Source organism: Spea bombifrons, chromosome 8 (assembly GCF_027358695.1).
Source record: "Spea bombifrons isolate aSpeBom1 chromosome 8, aSpeBom1.2.pri, whole genome shotgun sequence".
NCBI lineage: Eukaryota > Metazoa > Chordata > Amphibia > Anura > Pelobatidae > Spea > Spea bombifrons.
Genome location: NC_071094.1, coordinates 5875223 through 5894788, shown reverse-complemented (window position 1 = coordinate 5894788; position 19566 = coordinate 5875223). Strand labels below are relative to the sequence as shown.

Below are 19566 nucleotides of genomic sequence, written 5' to 3'. Positions count from 1 at the left end.
TGATTTTTCTCCCATTATATCCTATGGGCATTCCATCAATACTGCCATTCACCTGTCATTCCATAGAACACAGCTATAATCCAACGTAATATGAGTTTTAGAACCTATACCTGTACTAGGAGAGTATGTGTGCCAAAGATCTATATGATTTTTCAGAGGGTTTTGTCTGAAAAAAAGGTTTGATTTTTCTCCCATTATATCCTATGGGCATTCCATCAATACTCTCATTCACCTGTCATTCCATAGAAAACAGCTATAATTCCACTTAATATGAGTTTTAGATCCTGTCTCTGTACTAGGGGAGTATACATGACAAAGATCTATATGATATGTCAGAGGGTTTTCTCTAAAAAACAAGTTTAATTTTTATCCCATTATATCCTATGGGCATTCACTCACAACTGTCATTCGCCTGTCATTCCATAGAAAACAGCTATATTCCCACATAATATGAGTTTTAGATCCTGTCTCTGTACTAGAGGAGTATATGTGCCAACGATCTATATGATATTTCAGAGGGTTTTGTCTGAAAAACAGGTTTGATTTTTCTCCCATTATATCCTATGGGCATTCCATCAATACTGTCATTCACCTGTCATTCCATAGAAAACAGATATAAACCCACTTAATATGAGTTTTAGATCATGTATCTGTACTAGGAGAGTATATATGCCAAAGATCTATATGATTTTTCAGAGGGTTTTGTCTGAAAAAAAGGTTTGAATTTTCTCCCGTTATATCCTATGGGCATTCTATCAATACTGTCATTCACCTGTCATTCCATAGAACACAGCTATAATTCCACTTAATATGAGGTTTGGAACCTATAACTGTACTAGGGGAGTATACATGACAAAGATCTATATGATATGTCAGAGGGTTTTCGCTAAAAAACAAGTTTAATTTTTCTCCCATTATATCCTATGGGCATTCCCTCAAAACTGTCATTCTCCTGTCATTCCATAGAAAACAGCTATAATCCCAAATAATATGAGTTTTAGATCCTGTCTCTGTACTAGGAGAGTATATGTGCCAAAGATCTATATGATATTTCAGAGGGTTTTGTCTGAAAAACAGGTTTGATTTTTCTCCCATTATATCCTATGGGCATTCCATCAACCCCGTCATTCACCTGTCATTCCATAGAAAACAGCTATAAACCCACTTAATATGAGTTTTAGATCCCGTCTCTGTACTAGGGGAGTATGTGTGCCAAAGATCTATATGATTTTTCAGAGGGTTTTGTCTGAAAAAAAGGTTTGATTTTTCTCCCATTATATCCTATGGGCATTCCATCAATACTGTCATTCACCTGTCATTCCATAGAAAACAGCTATAATCCCACATAATATGAGTTTTAGAACCTATACCTGTACTAGGAGAGTATATGTGCCAGAGATCTATAGGATAGTTTAGAGGGTTTTGTCTAAAAAACAGGTTTGATTTTTCTCCTATTATATCCTATGGGCATTCCATCAATACTGTCATTCACCTGTCATTCCATAGAAAACAGCTATAATCCCACTTAATATGAGTTTTAGATCATTTATCTGTACTAGGAGAGTATGTGTGCCAAAGATCTATATGACTTTTCAGAGGGTTTTGTCTGAAAAAAAAAGGTTTGATTTTTCTCCCATTATATCCTACGGGCATTCCATCAATACTGTCATTCACCTGTCATTCCATAGAAAACAGCTATAATTCCACATAATATGAGTTTTAGAACCTATACCTGTACTAGAGGAGTATGTGTGCCAGAGATCTATATGATAGTTCAGAGGGTTTTGTCTGAAAAACAGGTTTGATTTTTCTCCTATTATATCCTATGGGCATTCCATCAATACTGTCATTCACCTGTCATTCCATAGAAAACAGCTATAATCCAACGTAATCTGAGTTTTAGATCACATGTGTGTGCTAGGGGAGTATGTGTGCCAAAGATCTAAATGCTATTTCTTAAGCTTTTATTTCAAAATCAATGATTCTTTTCCCTTCCATTAAAGTCTATGGGCATTCCTCCCCATTATAGTCTATGGGCATTCCTCCCCATTAAAGTCTATGGGCATTCCATTTTGTCATTCGTTTTAGTATGTCCCCCGTTTCTGCCCTTTGCTGGCACACCGATGCCCCTCACGATAGGCTTTACCCCCTCTCTCTGCAGCTTTGCCCTGTGACTCCCTTCAATAACATGACTGCTGGAGACAGCGGAGAACTCGGCTCCCTCGCTCTTTAACCTGTCCCCTTTCCCCGTGGCATTATTCCAGCTGCCCCAAAACTACCCCAGCGACTTGCCCTACCCCAGCTCTCTCCAGTCGTGCCGGTTTGGGGCTTGTTTTCTCCCCGGTATTGGCGTTTTTGTACTTTTTAAACCCCCTCCCCCCCGTCCTCCTCCGCCGCCTCTATTCCTGTAATGGCTGAACACGGCTCTTTTGTTATACATGGGATTGCGCTAAGCCTCAGCGAGGTGGGAAGGGGGCACCCGACTAAACCCGCTCCCTCGCCTCTCCCGTGTACCCCGCGGGTGTAAAACCCCCAGATTCGGATAGAGGAGAGTCAGCCCTTCTCAACCGTGCCATTTGTGAGGTGATCCCGTGTTTGCGAGCGGAGATAACCGAGTCTGTTTGCGGGCGGAGGCAGTGCAGTGTGTGTGTATAGCCCTTTCGCTGCTGCCTATGCATAGAGAGAGAAGCCATTTTAGTGAATGGAGAACCCATTGCAAAGAACAGCCAGGCTTCTCTATATACTCCATAGCAAGGCTATATACTGGCACAGTAGCCGTACGGGACCGGCAAATAATACCGAATCACCCCTTATCGCTTCTCCCCACATAAAAATACCGCACTAGGGCTCTAGAGGGCTACATTTTAGGGGGACTTTCTTTCATGAGGAAGCATTTCACAAAATGGAAGATGAATTATTGGTGTCTTGGTGACCTGTCGTCTTTCTCTCCCGGTGCAGCCCTATGCAGTGACTGCTTAGCATTGCCTGAACAGAATTCAGTACGACAACCCTGTCAGGTGTGAGCCAGCATGTCTTTCAAGGCGCTGCTGTGGATGGAAATCACTGATTTAAATAAATGCTGTTTTCCAGGCTCTTATGCGTAATATTTAAGCTATATCAAATATAATGTCAAAATCAAGAATTATTTATATATATATATATATATATATATATATATATATATATATATATATATATATACAGCATACAAGGACTTACAATTAGGAAAATACAGCAATCGAACAGGCTAAGAAGCCCAATAAGAATATTAACACCTTCCCAAAGAATAGGTGTTATAAAATATATTATATAATATATAATAATATGTCCTAGGCTGACGGCTGGATAGACTGACGGCTGGACAGCTGCTAGCCTCAGGCTGAAGCTCGAGTGAGTGTGTGGTGCTGGTGGCCACCGTCCCACCAGGCGTTTGGCCAGTGTGTCTGATGGCATATATGTGTGTATATACATTAGATGGATAGACAGACAGATATTCATGGGGCCTCTAACTAGTTCTTAAGAATCTTATATGTTAGGGCTTACTACCTATTCTCATAGACAGAGAAAGTAGAGTCATATTTTCTATGTTGCCTCAAAAAAAGGTATTACCGTATTTGCTTCATTATAAGAGATTTTTTTTAAAAGCAAATGCTTCTAGCAGCTGGTAAAGTCTGCGCAATGCGTGCAAACAACCTCAGCTGCTACCCGACACTGGGGCTTCTGTGACAGAGCATACCTGGGAGATTGCCGGGTGAGCGCTGCTCCTCCGGGTCAAGACCGGGAGCGGGGTCCTGACACGCCCCGCCCATTTTTTCCTTTACATGGGGGTGTTTCCCCACGACGTCAGTGGGACCGCCCACTGACATCAGCGGGAACTCCCCCAACGTCAGTGGGACCGCCACCGACGTCAGTGTGCAGTCCTAGCCGTGTCCCGCAAGGGAAGGCTGCCCCCACTTGACACCAGGGAGTCTGGAGCATGGGGGACAAGTCAAGGGATGCATCGGTAAGTCAGGGGGGCATATAGGGGGAATAAGGCATATCAGGGGGGCAGAGTGGTAAATAGGGGGGTATAAGGCATATAGGGGGGTGTAAGGCATATCTGGGGGGCAGAGTAGCAAGCCGGGGGGCAGATGTGCATAACAGGTTGGCAACTAAAAGGAAATAAAAACAAAAAATTCATTTTTCTCAATCAGTTTTTATTAAATATGAAAAAATTGTTTTACTAGTAAAACTTTTTTCTTATAGGGTAGTCTTTCAGGCTTTTTCTTTTTTTCTAAATTAATATTAAATTTTTGAGGGATTGTCTTATAATCAGGATCATCTAATAATTGAGCAAATACGGTAATTTCAACTAAATACTCCATCTCATCTTGGACCACTAAGCTATATTACGAGGGGCCGTTAGGGACAAAATATACAACGGAAGATGGGCTTTCCATAGTAATGCAATTTTACCAAATTGTCAGTATGTACCTCTTGTTTAAAGTGTGGTGCCCCATACAGCTCAATGAAGAACTGAACATTGAAGAACTTTCTAAGTATAATGTATTATGATAGTGTCCAGGTTGTGTGTGAGAAGAGGTAATATAAAATATAAATCATTGAATATTTTCTTTAATGACACAATTTCTTTGTTGAAGGGTTGCTTTAATGGGGAGCATGGAAAGCACACAGAATTTTTGCCTTCTGCAGACACTAAAGATAAGTGAAGGTTTCACCCATAATGGTTTTAAGTAGGGCTGCAACAACTAATCGATAAAATCGATAATAATCGATAATGAAATTCGTTGGCAACGAATTTCATTATCGATTAGTTGAATCGATTATTATCGATTATAAAATGAGGGTTTTTTCAGAGCAAACGCTCTGAAAAATCCCCCTCATTATATAATCCGTTTAGTCTGACTCACCGTCTCACAGCAGCAGCTCCTACTTACTCCCCCTCCCTGTAATCACTGTGACAACTGGCCCCGCCCCTTCCTTCTCCAGGCCAGAACCACACGGCTGTGACACTCATCTAACTGTAAGTATATGTATATATATATATATATATATATATATGTGTATATATGTATGTAATATATATATATTTGGGCTACTGAAAGTTAGGGGAGGTGGGGGTTAATTTAGGGGCAGTTATGGTTAGTGGGGTGTTTAGGGTTAATTTAGGGGCAGTTATGGTTAATTGGGTGTTTAGGGTTAATTTAGGGGCAGCTGTGGTTAATGGGGTGTTTGGGGTTAATTTGAGGCAGTTGTGGTTAATGGTGTGTTTAGGGTTAATTTAGGGGATGCTGTGGTTGATGGGGTCTTTAGGGTTAATTTAGGGGATGCTGTGGTTAAGGGGGTGTTAAGGGTTAATTTAGGGGCAGTTATGGTTAATGGGGAGTTTAGGGTTAATTTAGGGGAATCTAAATCCTGGGGGCAGTGAAGTGACATATCTGGGGGTATAAGGCATATACAGTATATAAGGCATATGTGGGGAGGGCAGTGTGGCATGTCTGGGGAGGACGGAGTGGTGTATCAGGGTGTATAAGGCATATCTGGGGGTAGAGTGGCATATCTGGGGGTAGAGAAGTGGCATGTCTGGGAGGCAGGGTGGCATGTCTGGGGAGGATGGAGTGGGGTATCAGGGGATATAAGGCGTATCAGGCACAGTGGCAGATGTGGGAGGCAGCGTGGAGTGGCAGATGTGGGAGGCAGCGTGGAGTGGCAGATGTGGGAGGCAGCGTGGCGTGGCAGATGTGGGAGGCAGCGTGGCGTGGCATATGTGGGGAGGGCAGGGTGGCATGTCTGGGGAGGATGGAGTGGTGTTTCAGGGGGTATAAGGCGTATCAGGCACAGTGGCATGTGGGGGGTGGAGTGGAGTGGCAGATGTGGGAGGCAGCGTGGAGTGGCAGATGTGGGAGGCAGCGTGGAGTGGCATATGTGGGAGGCAGCGTGGAGTGGCAGATGTGGGAGGCAGCGTGGTGTGGTATATGTGGGAGGCAGCGTGGAGTGCTGTGGTAGGCAGCGTGGCATATGTGGGGCATGTCTGGCATGTCTGGGAGGCAGCGTAGCAAGCCTGGGCTCAAATGTGCATATATTGGGGGGCTGGTTGGGAAATAAAGACAAGAAATGTATTATCAAAGTTTTTTTATTCTGCTGTTTGTATTTAACATCATTTGTTTAGTAAATTATTTTAAATAAATGAAAAATTTACATTCATTTTTTTTATCCGATTAATCGATTAATCGAAAAAATAATCGGCCAACTAATCGATTATTAAAATAATCGTTAGTTGCAGCCCTAGTTTTAAGATGACACAATTCCCAAATAACACCCAGCAGTTTTTTTCTTTTTTCACATACGGAAATTAGAATACAGAAAATCCCCAAAACACTGCCGTAAATAGCAAATAATTATGTTTCGGAATTCACTATTCATTTCTAAAATATCCACTATGAATATTCAGCATATGGCAAGCAAGGCTTGTCCTATTGTTAAAGGTAAAGGCTAGATGATTCTGATAATGAACCACAACAACATATTCAGTTGCAAATGAATGGTTGACAATTAACGCTTTGGCACTTGCAAAAGTCAAAGACTAGGTAGAAGAATACGTATTATGTGCAGACAGTAACAGGAGTGATACATATTCAGGTATAAACTATAATTTAGAATGTGCTTTGATTACTAAGTGTTAGCTGGAAGTTACTCTTTTATATAAAACAATATTTATTTTTCATGAATTTTATACGTTAGGAATATTTCCTCTTATTTTTTTGTATTTCAGATAATATATTGAATAATCCCTGCTGGAGACAATTACATTTATACTTGTTTAACATCTGCATGAAGAAGATTGTAAAAAAAAAAAAAAAAAAAAGTACATTCCCAAAGTTGTTGAAAACTAATTTGTGATCACATGGAAAGACTGCTGACCATTTCCGGGTATGATGGTTGTGACGTAGAACGCTGCACGCTGCACGCGTTGCGTTATGCGTGCTGTGTAATACGCCTGCGGCTGGTGCCGACCGCTGGAGACGCATGAAGACGCTCGGTTTTCCCGGGTAAATGGTGTAGCTGCCAAAATGGAAATGGAAATCTAGCGCTTCTGAGTCTCAGAACTGCCTCAGGAGAGCGGACGGTTTCAAAACAGTGGACCTAGCCTGGAGGAACAACCCGGTATTTGGCGTTTATTTACCCTTATAACCTTTACAACTCGGCGCATATCGCTATCTGCCTGGACGAAAGGAGCAGCTCATATGCTCATATGGCGTTTTAATGCTGAACAGGAGACTTTGATGCAGAGATATACGGATATACTCCTCGAACACGATTATAACCACGACTTAACTCTGCTCTGCACCGTCCGGCTCTCAATGCAAGATAAGTGACGTCTCTAATATATATATATATTATATACTATATATATTATTATTAGCTGAGATCCAAAGAAACTTTTGGAAGTATTAATATATTGCACTACTAACACACTGCACTACGCCATTACCTGGAGATATCTATACCTACAATTATCCGGAGGCTTAAATTTACGAGGCCCCTGGAAATTTCACTGTTCATCACTGCTCATCATAGAACACTCTGTTTTCATTGAACTGTTGCAAATTTTTTATCATTTTGAAATATTCTCGGAATTAATATGAAATAATATGAATTAAAGTGAAACAAATTAAATAAAAGACAAGAGGTATAAATCTTAGGAGACTAAGGAATATACGAGGAGGGTGCTAAGAAGTTAAGGAAAGAAAGGAGATAAAAAGTGAATAAAAGGAAAAAAAAAAGGGAGAAAACAACAACAAAAAAAAATAGAGGAGAAACACCATATAAGAAACCAACGGCTACAAACGGCTTCAGAATATCTATAATTAAAGCACTAAGATGCCACCAAAAAAAGATAAAGACAAAGACAGAGAAAGAGATAGAGAAAAGGACAGAAGATTGAGTCATGAAAAATCTAAAGTTCTAACTACATATTATTCTTCCAAATCGACTCTCACTACACCTATATCCAAACATCCCTCAAAAGACTCCCCGGACATATCAGTTGACTCCTCTCTTGACACCTATTCTGAACTCCCACAAACTGAATTAATTAATCCAATCAAGATCAACAATATAAGTGATTTATACTCTAAACTTACTATTGAGATGAAAACTAATACAATCTCTTTGAAACAAGATATTGCATCAATTTCAGAAAAACTTATCTCACAATCAGACTTAATCCAGGCACTGCAGGACGAATTAGAGAACCTTAGAATGGAGAATAGTGATCTTAGATCCAATTATCAAGCTATAGAAATGAAACTAACACTTTTGGAAGATAGATCTAGACGGAATAATTTGCGGATACGGGGGATACCTGAAGAAATCACTAACTTGGAGAAATACTTACAGGATCTTCTATCAACTTTTATTAAAGAAGACAGTCTAAGTCATTTCTTGTTGGAAAACTTTCATAGACTTCCTAAACCAAAAGACCTGGTCATCAGCACCCCAAGGGATGTAATAGTCCGTTTCAACAATCTACATATCAAGAATCTCTTTATCACACAATTTAATAAAAATTCTGCACAAAGTGTGCAATATAAAGCCCTGAAACTTCTCCCTGATTTTTCAATTGCAACACGAAAATTTAGAAGCCAATTTTATGAGGGCACTAAGAAACTCCGCGACCTGAACATCAAATATAAATGGGGATCACCCCTTAAGCTGATTATAAATAACGAGGGAGAAACGCTAGTATTTAATAAACCTCCAGAACTTGAAGATTTTATATCTACATTTTCCCAAAAGAAAAATACCTTGGAGGGACGATGACGGCAGCTATTCCATTATGAATTGAACTTTTTATAGATAATTATTTATTTAATTTATTTATCTTTCTATTTAATTTTTTTTTTTTTTTTTTTTTTTGAATTTAGGACGTTAGTCACTTTAAATTAAGAGAACTGTTACATTATTTGCCGATTTGCACATAAATTTACGAGGCCCCTGGAAATTTCACTGTTCATCACTGCTCATCATAGAACACTCTGTTTTCATTGAACTGTTGCAAATTTTTTATCATTTTGAAATATTCTCGGAATTAATATGAAATAATATGAATTAAAGTGAAACAAATTAAATAAAAGACAAGAGGTATAAATCTTAGGAGACTAAGGAATATACGAGGAGGGTGCTAAGAAGTTAAGGAAAGAAAGGAGATAAAAAGTGAATAAAAGGAAAAAAAAAGGGAGAAAACAAAAAAAAAAAAAAAAAAATAGAGGAGAAACACCATATAAGAAACCAACGGCTACAAACGGCTTCAGAATATCTATAATTAAAGCACTAAGATGCCACCAAAAAAAGATAAAGACAAAGACAGAGAAAGAGATAGAGAAAAGGACAGAAGATTGAGTCATGAAAAATCTAAAGTTCTAACTACATATTATTCTTCCAAATCGACTCTCACTACACCTATATCCAAACATCCCTCAAAAGACTCCCCGGACATATCAGTTGACTCCTCTCTTGACACCTATTCTGAACTCCCACAAACTGAATTAATTAATCCAATCAAGATCAACAATATAAGTGATTTATACTCTAAACTTACTATTGAGATGAAAACTAATACAATCTCTTTGAAACAAGATATTGCATCAATTTCAGAAAAACTTATCTCACAATCAGACTTAATCCAGGCACTGCAGGACGAATTAGAGAACCTTAGAATGGAGAATAGTGATCTTAGATCCAATTATCAAGCTATAGAAATGAAACTAACACTTTTGGAAGATAGATCTAGACGGAAAAATTTGCGGATACGGGGGATACCTGAAGAAATCACTAACTTGGAGAAATACTTACAGGATCTTCTATCAACTTTTATTAAAGAAGACAGTCTAAGTCATTTCTTGTTGGAAAACTTTCATAGACTTCCTAAACCAAAAGACCTGGTCATCAGCACCCCAAGGGATGTAATAGTCCGTTTCAACAATCTATATATCAAGAATCTCTTTATCACACAATTTAATAAAAATTCTGCACAAAGTGTGCAATATAAAGCCCTGAAACTTCTCCCTGATTTTTCAATTGCAACACGAAAATTTAGAAGCCAATTTTATGAGGGCACTAAGAAACTCCGCGACCTGAACATCAAATATAAATGGGGATCACCCCTTAAGCTGATTATAAATAACGAGGGAGAAACGCTAGTATTTAATAAACCTCCAGAACTTGAAGATTTTATATCTACATTTTCCCAAAAGAAAAATACCTTGGAGGGACGATGACGGCAGCTATTCCATTATGAATTGAACTTTTTATAGATAATTATTTATTTAATTTATTTATCTTTCTATTTAATTTTTTTTTTTTTTTTTTTGAATTTAGGACGTTAGTCACTTTAAATTAAGAGAACTGCTACATTATTTGCCGATTTGCACATTTTTACCTATAATTGCACGTAATAGGAACACATTTGGAAAAACCTGAGCTTTCTAATCTGATATTGATTTTGACTAGCTGATATATTATGAATTGAATTCCACGTAGATATATTTATTTATATTTATTTAAACTATTTATAATATTTATTTTTATTATATATATATATATATATATATATTTTTTTTTTTCTTCTCTTTTTGGACACTTTAAGTCACTTAAAGTCACTTTAAAATTATGTGTATCTGTATACTCCAAACTATTTAAGAGAATCTGTATGATATCGGTAGCTTTGCACAATTTATACTATAAATGTATGTTTTAGAAACACATAGGGAAAACTAGAAGTTTTTTAGGTTTATATTAACAATGAATTTACCACAAAATAATGAAGTGGCAGTACACTAAACCTCGTTAGCACTTTATATTTGCTTATTTGCACTTAATTATTATCTATAACAATATTAGCACTTTATATTTGTTTACTTGAATTTAATTAATATTTATAACAATGTATCTATTTGATGAAATCATTTACTGACTATTTTATCATTGATTAATATTATTAATAATGAAAATATTATATAATAATCAAATTATGGTACATTATACACTTTAGACACTTTATCCTGTTTATTCCACTTAACTTCACTTATAATAATTAATGTCCAAATTTATTAATAATGAAAGTAATATATAATAGTGGAGTGGCGGTATATGATATGCCTTAAGCACTTTATTTTTTTCACTTGCACTTTACTATTACTCAATAATTAAAAAAAAAAAAAAAAATAACCCTGAGGAAATATTAATGAATTTACCATTTAGTAATGAAGTGGCAGCAGACTAAAACTTGTTAGTATATCTGCACTAAACTATTATCTACCATAATGCTATTTATCTATTTAATCTATACTTAATTTTGTAATTTATTCATTAACAATGACCACTTTAAATTAAGAGAACTGCCACTTCAACTGCGGTTCTATACATTCTCTTTATAACTGTATGTATTAGAAACACCTCAGGGTTTCTACTTTATATTGAATTTGATTATTTAACACATCATGAATTGAAATGTACGTAGATCTTCAAATGCTCGCTACTCTAAACCATTTAAGAGAATCTGTACGATATCGGTAGCTCTACACAATTTATACTATAAATGTATGTTTTAGAAACACACAGGGAAAATTAGAAGCTCTTTAGGTTTATATTAACAATGAATTTACTACAAAATAATGAAGTGGCAGCACACTAAACCTCGGTAGCACTCTATATTTGCTTATTTGCACTTAATTATTACCTATAATAATATTAGCACTTTATACTTGTTTACTTGAACTTAATTAATATTTATAATAATGTATCTATTTGATGAAATTATTTATTGACTATTTTATCACTGATTAATACTATTAATAATGAAAATATTATATAATAATCAAATTATGGTACACTATACGCTTTAGACACTTTATTTTGTTTATTGCATTTAACTTCACTTATAATAATTAATGTCCAAATTTATTATTAATGAAAGTAATATATAATAGTGGAGTGGCGGTACATGAAATGCTTTAAGCACTTTATTTTTTCACTTGCACTTTATTATTACTCAATGATTAAAAAAAAAAAAAAAAAAAATAACCCTGAGGAAATATTAATGAAATTACCATTTAGTAATGAAGTGGCAGCAGACTAAAACTTGTTAGTATATTTCCACTAAACTACTATTTACTATAATGCTATTTATCTATTTAATTTATACTTAATTTTGTAATTTATTCATTAATAATGATTTATTATTTATTCTTATTAATATTATTAATAACGACTTTATTGAATAACAAAGCAAGGGTTGCAAATATTTCTTTAGCACTTTACACTTGTTTATTTCTATTCTTGTTTATTTGCACTTAACTATTATAGGTGGTACACTAAATGCTTCTAGCACCTTACTTGTGTCTATTTGCACTAATTAGTATTTATAATAATCAAAATATAATAAATTTATCAATTAGCAATGAAGTGGCAGTATATTAAAATTCTTTAGCACTTTATAAATATTTATTTTTATTTAAGTATTACTTATAATATATTTTATGGATGAAAAAATTTACTCATTAATACTATTATCGACTGATTAATCTTAATAATAACGAGAGTGCCACCTAATAATGACGTTTTAGCATCACTTAGTATCCTGCTTCTGGTTATCCGTATTTAATATTATTGATAATAATTTATTTACTTATTTAATTTATATATTTATTCTTATTAACTTATTTATTACTATTTACACTAAAACCGGATTTATAATATCTTGATGAAAATAGAAGTGCACTAATCAATTAATTAATATACAAAGATATAATTACATTACCTTAGTATATTGCATTAAATCATTTTTTAATAAATATTACATATGAACTTATTTGGTTAAATTTACTTAAGATTTATTTATCTTCTATTACCTTATTTATTAATTAATATTGTCAAAGGACTTACCAAAGTTAAAAAAGCAGCAGTATATTAACTTATTAATATGACAAATTTAAATCATATGAAGCAGATCTAATGGTGCCCCGATATTATTAAAATATATATGCATATATACCTTTTTTTTTTTTTTAATTTATTTATCTATCGTATAGTTCTCCTTAATGTCGGCACCTACGCATGTATTCGCCCAATTTAATGAAGGGGCAAAGGACGCATGTAAGATTTTCATGCGTAAACTGTATAAATGCTTTGTTTTTTGTTGTTTGTGTATGTTTTGACAGTAAATCAGAGTTGAGGAGGGAGGAAGAGGGTCCAATATTATTTAACATTTATGACACTTAAACTTGTTTCTATTAATTGCCAGGGTTTAAACTCCCCATACAAAAGAGGTTTCTTATATGATATGTTAATCAGAGAACAAATAGACATATGTTTTGTGCAAGAAACACATTGGAAAGAAGGAGTTCCCCATCATTGGACTTATAAGAAGTACCCTGTTATTACGCATGCTAGTTTAAGAGGGAAAAAAAAAAGAGGAGTTGCAATCTTGATAAACAAGAATATTAAGTTCGAACAGATATATATGGAATCTGATCATGAAGCTAGATATACAATTCTCCTTTGTAAATTGAATGACGTGACCTACACTCTAGTTAATATATATGCACCAAATATCTCTACAGTTAAATTTTTGGGTAAAATTTTTGAAAAAATTCATGCTATTTCAAAAGGTTTTCTAGTAATTGGAGGAGATATGAATTGTATATTAGACGTCAAACTGGATAAGAGTTTTTCGCACGATACATATCCAAATTTAAAGTTGAAATCTTTAGCTAATTCATTTTCTTTGTGTCTTGCTCGTAATAATTTGTTTGATATCTGGAGAACGCATAATCCATCTGTGAAGGAGTTTACGTTTTATTCTGTCAGGCATCACTCGTACTCCAGAATTGATATGTTTCTTTCAGACAACAAATCCTTAGAAAATTATGAGTCGCCTACTATAGGAAATTTGACTTGGTCCGATCACGCACCTATCTTCATAAAAATTAAAAATAATGAAGAATTTAAAATAAAATCTAATTGGAGGCTAAATGAATCCCTTCTGCTCCTAAGTGACTTTAAGGAACAACTTAGGAATCTGGCCAAAAATGTTATTGAGACCAACGATAATGGCACAGTCTCGCTTGCTACTCTATGGTGCGCCTTTAAATGCACCATGCGGGGCTATCTTATAAAACAGGGAGCACACATAAAGAAAATGAAAGGTGCGACTCTAACAGATTTATATATCAAGTTGGCACAATTAGAAGCTAATAACAAAATAAGACCTTCAAACCTCTTATATGTAGATATAAAAGAAATTCAATGTAAGATTAAAGAGAAATTAACGGAGAACATCAATAAAAACCTTTTATTCCTTAAACAGGATTGGTATTATAGCAGCAACAGGGCCAGTAAGAACTTAACTAAAAAACTCAAAAATAAGTTAGCTAAAAGCAGAATTAATAAGATCATATATAACGGTAAAATTTGCTTATCCCCAAAATTAATTGGAGAAGCTTTTAAAGAATATTATAGCACATTATATAATTTATCTATAGCTAATAAAGACAAAATACAGATAAGTTCATTTCTCAAAAATCTAAATTTACCTAAACTATCTAAAGAAAAGCTGGAAAATTTAAATCTACCTATTCAACTCTCCGAGATAAACACCATAATAAGGAACTTACCTAAATCTAAGGCTCTCGGTCCAGATGGATTTTCAGCTCCTTTTTATCAATTATTGGACCCTGTAATATCTCCATTATTATTGAAAGTATTTAGAGAAATTCCTTTGGGGAAAGAGTTTCCGCTGGAAATGCTACAAACCACAATAACTCCTATCCCAAAGATTGGGAAAGACCTGAGTAAGGTTTCAAATTATCGCCCCATTTCTCTTATAAATCTTGACATTAAAATTTTCTTAAAAATCTTAGCTAATAGATTAGCTGTTGTTATGCAGGACTTGATCCATTCAGACCAAACGGGCTTTATACTAGGCAGGAGTGGAGAAGATAATACCCGCAGGATATTAAACTTAATACATGAAATACACATCAACAATACGCCGGCAGTCTTCTTAGGCTTTTGACCGGGTGAGTTGGCCCTTCCTGGAAGAAACTTTAAAAATGTTTGGCCTGAATGGACAATTTTTGGATAACATTATGGCTCTATATAAAAATCTGCAAGCTAAGGTTTCAGGTTCAAATTTAAAAAGCTACGTTCTGAAGGTCCGGCTCTTGGAAGACGTGGCAGGTGCCGGTTAAGAACTTAATCTGAATTTAGTGATTAAAACTATTTAGAGCGCGTAAGAGCGCCCGTTGCCTGCCTTCCTCCCGCTATCGGCGATTTTGTCGGGGCTCTTAATGCCGGTTTTGCAGGCGAAAATCTGTTTGGCTTGCCGAGGGTAATTCGCGGCATTAGCTCTGGGATCGCGGCCCGATCGCTGGGGACGGAGTTTGTCTCTGGTGCTGATTACTTAATGATGGGCTTAATTACAGCGGCACACGTATGAAGCACGCGGCCTGCTTCTAAACGCCAACGTTTCCTTAAATTAATAAAAAAAAGTCCTCGATGCCGCAAAAGAGCTTTCGTTTTTAGGTCTTCTGTATCAAAATCAGTTCTTTTTACTTTTTTTTTTTTTGTTATTATTTTTTATTTCTAGTACTGGTTGCTTTTTTTTTTCCGGCTCCGTAGACCAACGTTCAGATGCAGTGATATTTGCTTTATGTAACATTTAACCCTCCCGTCTCCAATCCTTGTCTTTCCGCAGCTGCGATCAACTTGGCGAAGCTGAAGCTCTTCAGACATTACTACATCATGGAAAGTCAGTCGTGAGTCCTCAACGGCGCCGCAGCGTCCTTTTCTATTATCGGAAGAGCAGACGAAGATGGGAAGGGAGCGTCCGCTGACATTCAGTACACCCGAGGCCGATGCGTGGCTTGGCTGTAAATGTAATGCCTGTGAAGGAAGGGTTAATATATCGCTGGGGTTCTAGATTTGTAATATAATCTATTACCGATCAAAGCGTTCCGTGACTGTCTTGTGCGGGACGCTTTGTCAAAGGGCAAGACCTGTGTGCACCTCTGCTTTTGGGGCGATTGTCATTTACGTTTAACTGTTTCAGTGACGGCAGGGTGTAAAGCTATACAGTGTATATAAAGCCACACGGTATATTACAGCACGTAGAGGGTTGGTCCTCAGCCCTGTGTGTTGTAGCAACCCTGCCGTCTTTAAGGGACTGCCCGGATACGAGTTGGAGACTCGGGTGGCTTTAGCAGCGCAATATCTGAATGCCTTGGGAAGGTGAGTAAGGGGCATAAGCGGGCACGGTACTGTTCCTATAAAACCAATGGCTGCCGGTGGGAAGTATAGCTCATCCCCCCCCCCTTGGGCCGGCCTGGTTAGTTGCCCAGCTCTGCGGTGCTGAATATTACCCCCTGATAAATGAGAAGGGATGGGTAGTTGGCTTGTGCAGTAATTGCATTACAGCGATCTATCACGGCAATGGCCCTGGGTGCTTGAAACGCAGACATAATAACCCGGGGCTCTCACAGCAATCTATTAAGTGGTGCCGTAAATTCCTCTCGGCGAGATTAATCCCAGATCTGTTTGCTGACGTGCTTCGCTGGAGTGGCCGGTCGCTGTCGGCTTTGGTGGAATCGGGAAAAAAATGGATGCAGGGGCAACGAAACGGCTCCCGAACACAGCCAAAAGTCCGCCGTTCCTGCCGGTTACCGTGAGGTTTCCCAAATGGAGCGGCTTCCAGATCCAGCACCTGGCAGGGAAAAAAGTCTTTCCAATTTGTTTTTGGTCCTAAAGTTACGCTGATTTACGTTGCCATATGCAAATGAACAGCAAATAATTTGCATGTGGCGGCAAGGCGACTGGAGGCGAGCGTTTCCGAGCCCGGACAGCCGGCTAGCGATGCGTGGGATGTCTGCGGGGTCCGGTAGCCAAAGACTTTCGGATTTTGAGGGCGTTGATTGCTCGTTTCTTGCTGTACGAGGGGACTGGTGGTTTTTATCGCCTCTCGAGTGAGGAATAATGGAGGTTAAATTGGACTCCTGCCACAAGAGCAGAAACCCTGCAGATGAGAAACGCGTCGGGAAAGACATTTTAGGATTTTTTTTCCCTTTTAGTAGTAAAAATCCACAAACAGCACGGTCAGATAATATGAATTTGGGTAAACCAGAGAGGGAATGTCCTTTACCAGCAATAACTTTCTTCTCTTCTCTCTCTTGTACCCCCAGATCGTCTGCTTCATATACTTCACCCGGATCATCGCCATTTTTATTATGGTTGCAGTCCCCTTCAAATGGAAGTGGATGTACCAGGTATGTTTCCAGCGCCCGGCGCGCCCCCCACCCCAGCGGTCGCCGCCGCGGTAATTTATAGGCGTACCAAACTTGGTGAAAACAGACCTTACTTTAGGCTTTTCTTTCTTTGGTAGAAGTGAATGCATGTGATGTTTTAACCCTTTGCATGCATTTACTAGTAGAGCGTTGGACCGCATTCTACCCCGAAATGTTCCATCTTCTGGGTTTTTTGTTACTGATCTAGATCTGTCCCAGCGATTGCGCTAACGGGCGCGTTTTCTTTTGTAATACCGCAGCTCGTGGATGAAGTGGTCACCTTCATATTCTTTGTGTTAACCGGGTATAAATTCCGCCCGGCGTCCGACAACCCGTACCTTCAGCTTCCCCAGGAAGACGACGCCGATGACCTGGAAATGGAGGCAATGTAAGTAGCCCGCACGCCGTGTATGCATGCAAAATATCTGCCGGGGGTCCTGGTTGTAGCATAATACCTTGAAATTGGGGTTTGTACCTCAAATTAGAAGCAAGTGAACGGCTTAAGTTATTATATACGAGTGTACAGCGACTGCAGTTTTTTTTTGTTTCATTCTCTTCTATTTCTAGGTCATTGGCGTTTTTTGTTTTGGTTTTTCTCCACTTTTCATCGCTATGAAAAAAAAATTCACCCATATGTAAATATTCTTTCATTTTCTAGGGGAAAAGAGAGACTGCATACATATTAAAGGTTTAAAAAATATATATAACGGGTGTAAAGTAGTAAAGTATCCTGGTTTTTATTTTTGATGGGACTGGTGGGCAGTGGTAATGTTTTACCTGCAAGCGATTGTCTGCCGTCACTGAGTAAGGTAAGCGGAAGTTAACAGAGTTTAAAAAATATGGATATAGGTGTTTTATGGGGGGGGTTGGGTTTTCTTTTTTGCTTTGCTGTTTATTTTGAGCTAAAAATGTGATGTTTCAAAGCCTCAGTGATCATATTAATATTCATTAGCTCCTTTGGTGCCTTGGGGGGTATATATAAGTTGTTCTATGTCTGTTAACAACTATGTTCTATGTCTGTTAAGATCCAGTTCTGAAAGTGGTCTTATCACCATGGCACCCAATGGGATGGTTCTGTTTGTGGAAACATTCTGCTGGTTCCTATTGGGATTTTATGTTCATTATTTGTAAGTCATATATTTGTAATATATATAGTGTGTGTGTATATATATAATATATAATATAATTTTGTATAATTGACACAATGTTGCAATTCATATTCACAATGGTTACAATAGAGAAATAAAACGAATAGTAAATACCGTGACCTGACTGTTACCTTAGACTCTAAAGCTTACCCCGTTCTACTTTTTTAGGAGAACGGATAACGCAATCCACCTGGGTCAGATTTGGGATTCTGAGATGTCTCCATTCTACCTTAATTTTTCCGCATGCTCTGGTTTTATTGCTTTCCCATCCCTGCTAGGTCTCGGATGGGACCCATTTTGCTCCATTAGTAGCCGTATTACCCCCCCCCCCCGCGCTGTGAGATGTGTCGGAGCCCGTTGTGGCTGCCGGGAGGTGCTGCATTGCAGCAGTGTGTCTGTACGCCGGTCTCTCTGGGTATAAAACAGGAGGGGCGTGCGGAGATATCATTCCCTTGCGTTCGTGGAGAGCTCTCTCTGTCTGATAGATTCATTAGCGCCGTAATCTGAACAGAAAAGACAGAATCGCTTTCCCTTGAGATAGATAGATTGTGAATAATTGCTCAAAACCATCATGGTTCCCTGGGGCGATTCAGATGTCCCCGTACTAGGTTCTCCGGGATTGCTTAGTCTGGCCTGTCCGTTTCCTGGCTCCGGATGCTGGGAGTTATAGTCGCATACTGTTGGCCAGGGTTAGGATTCTCACCTTAGAGCCTGCGTGAAGCGCCTCGGCATGTATTATGTTAGATGCCGCAGGTATCCCGTTACGTGTTTTCCAGCGTAAAAGGAAAAAAGGATCTGTTAATGGAATTTTTTTTTCCTGGTTTTGATGAATATAAACCGTGGCCAACCAAAAAAAAAAACCCCTCTGCTTATTTTCCGCTACCCCTATTGACATTATGGATAAATATTTGCCCCGTTGACGGGACTCGTGGCACCTACAGTGTTTACTGTTTTTAAATGTTCATGTAATAATGTATGCACCAGGCACTTCATGTCAACATAGCTGTGAACGTTAGATGTTAAACAGGACGGTGGCCCTCTTGGCTTCGGTAGTTGTGCCGTTGTAGCATTTCCATAAG

General features: G+C 37.7%; 1 protein-coding gene across 1 annotated transcript in view; it reads left to right on the top strand.

Moving 5' to 3' along the window:
• Positions 1-18470, top strand: part of LOC128503273 (protein GPR107-like) — a 52770-nt gene extending 34300 nt beyond the window's left edge. The window contains exons 15-19 of the mRNA XM_053473319.1: positions 15758-15811; positions 16223-16290; positions 17238-17321; positions 17600-17727; positions 18365-18470. Coding sequence (XP_053329294.1) covers positions 15758-15811; positions 16223-16290; positions 17238-17321; positions 17600-17727; positions 18365-18470 — 440 coding nt within the window. The remainder of the gene's footprint in view (positions 1-15757; positions 15812-16222; positions 16291-17237; positions 17322-17599; positions 17728-18364) is intronic.
• The last annotated feature ends 1096 nt before the right edge of the window (positions 18471-19566 follow it).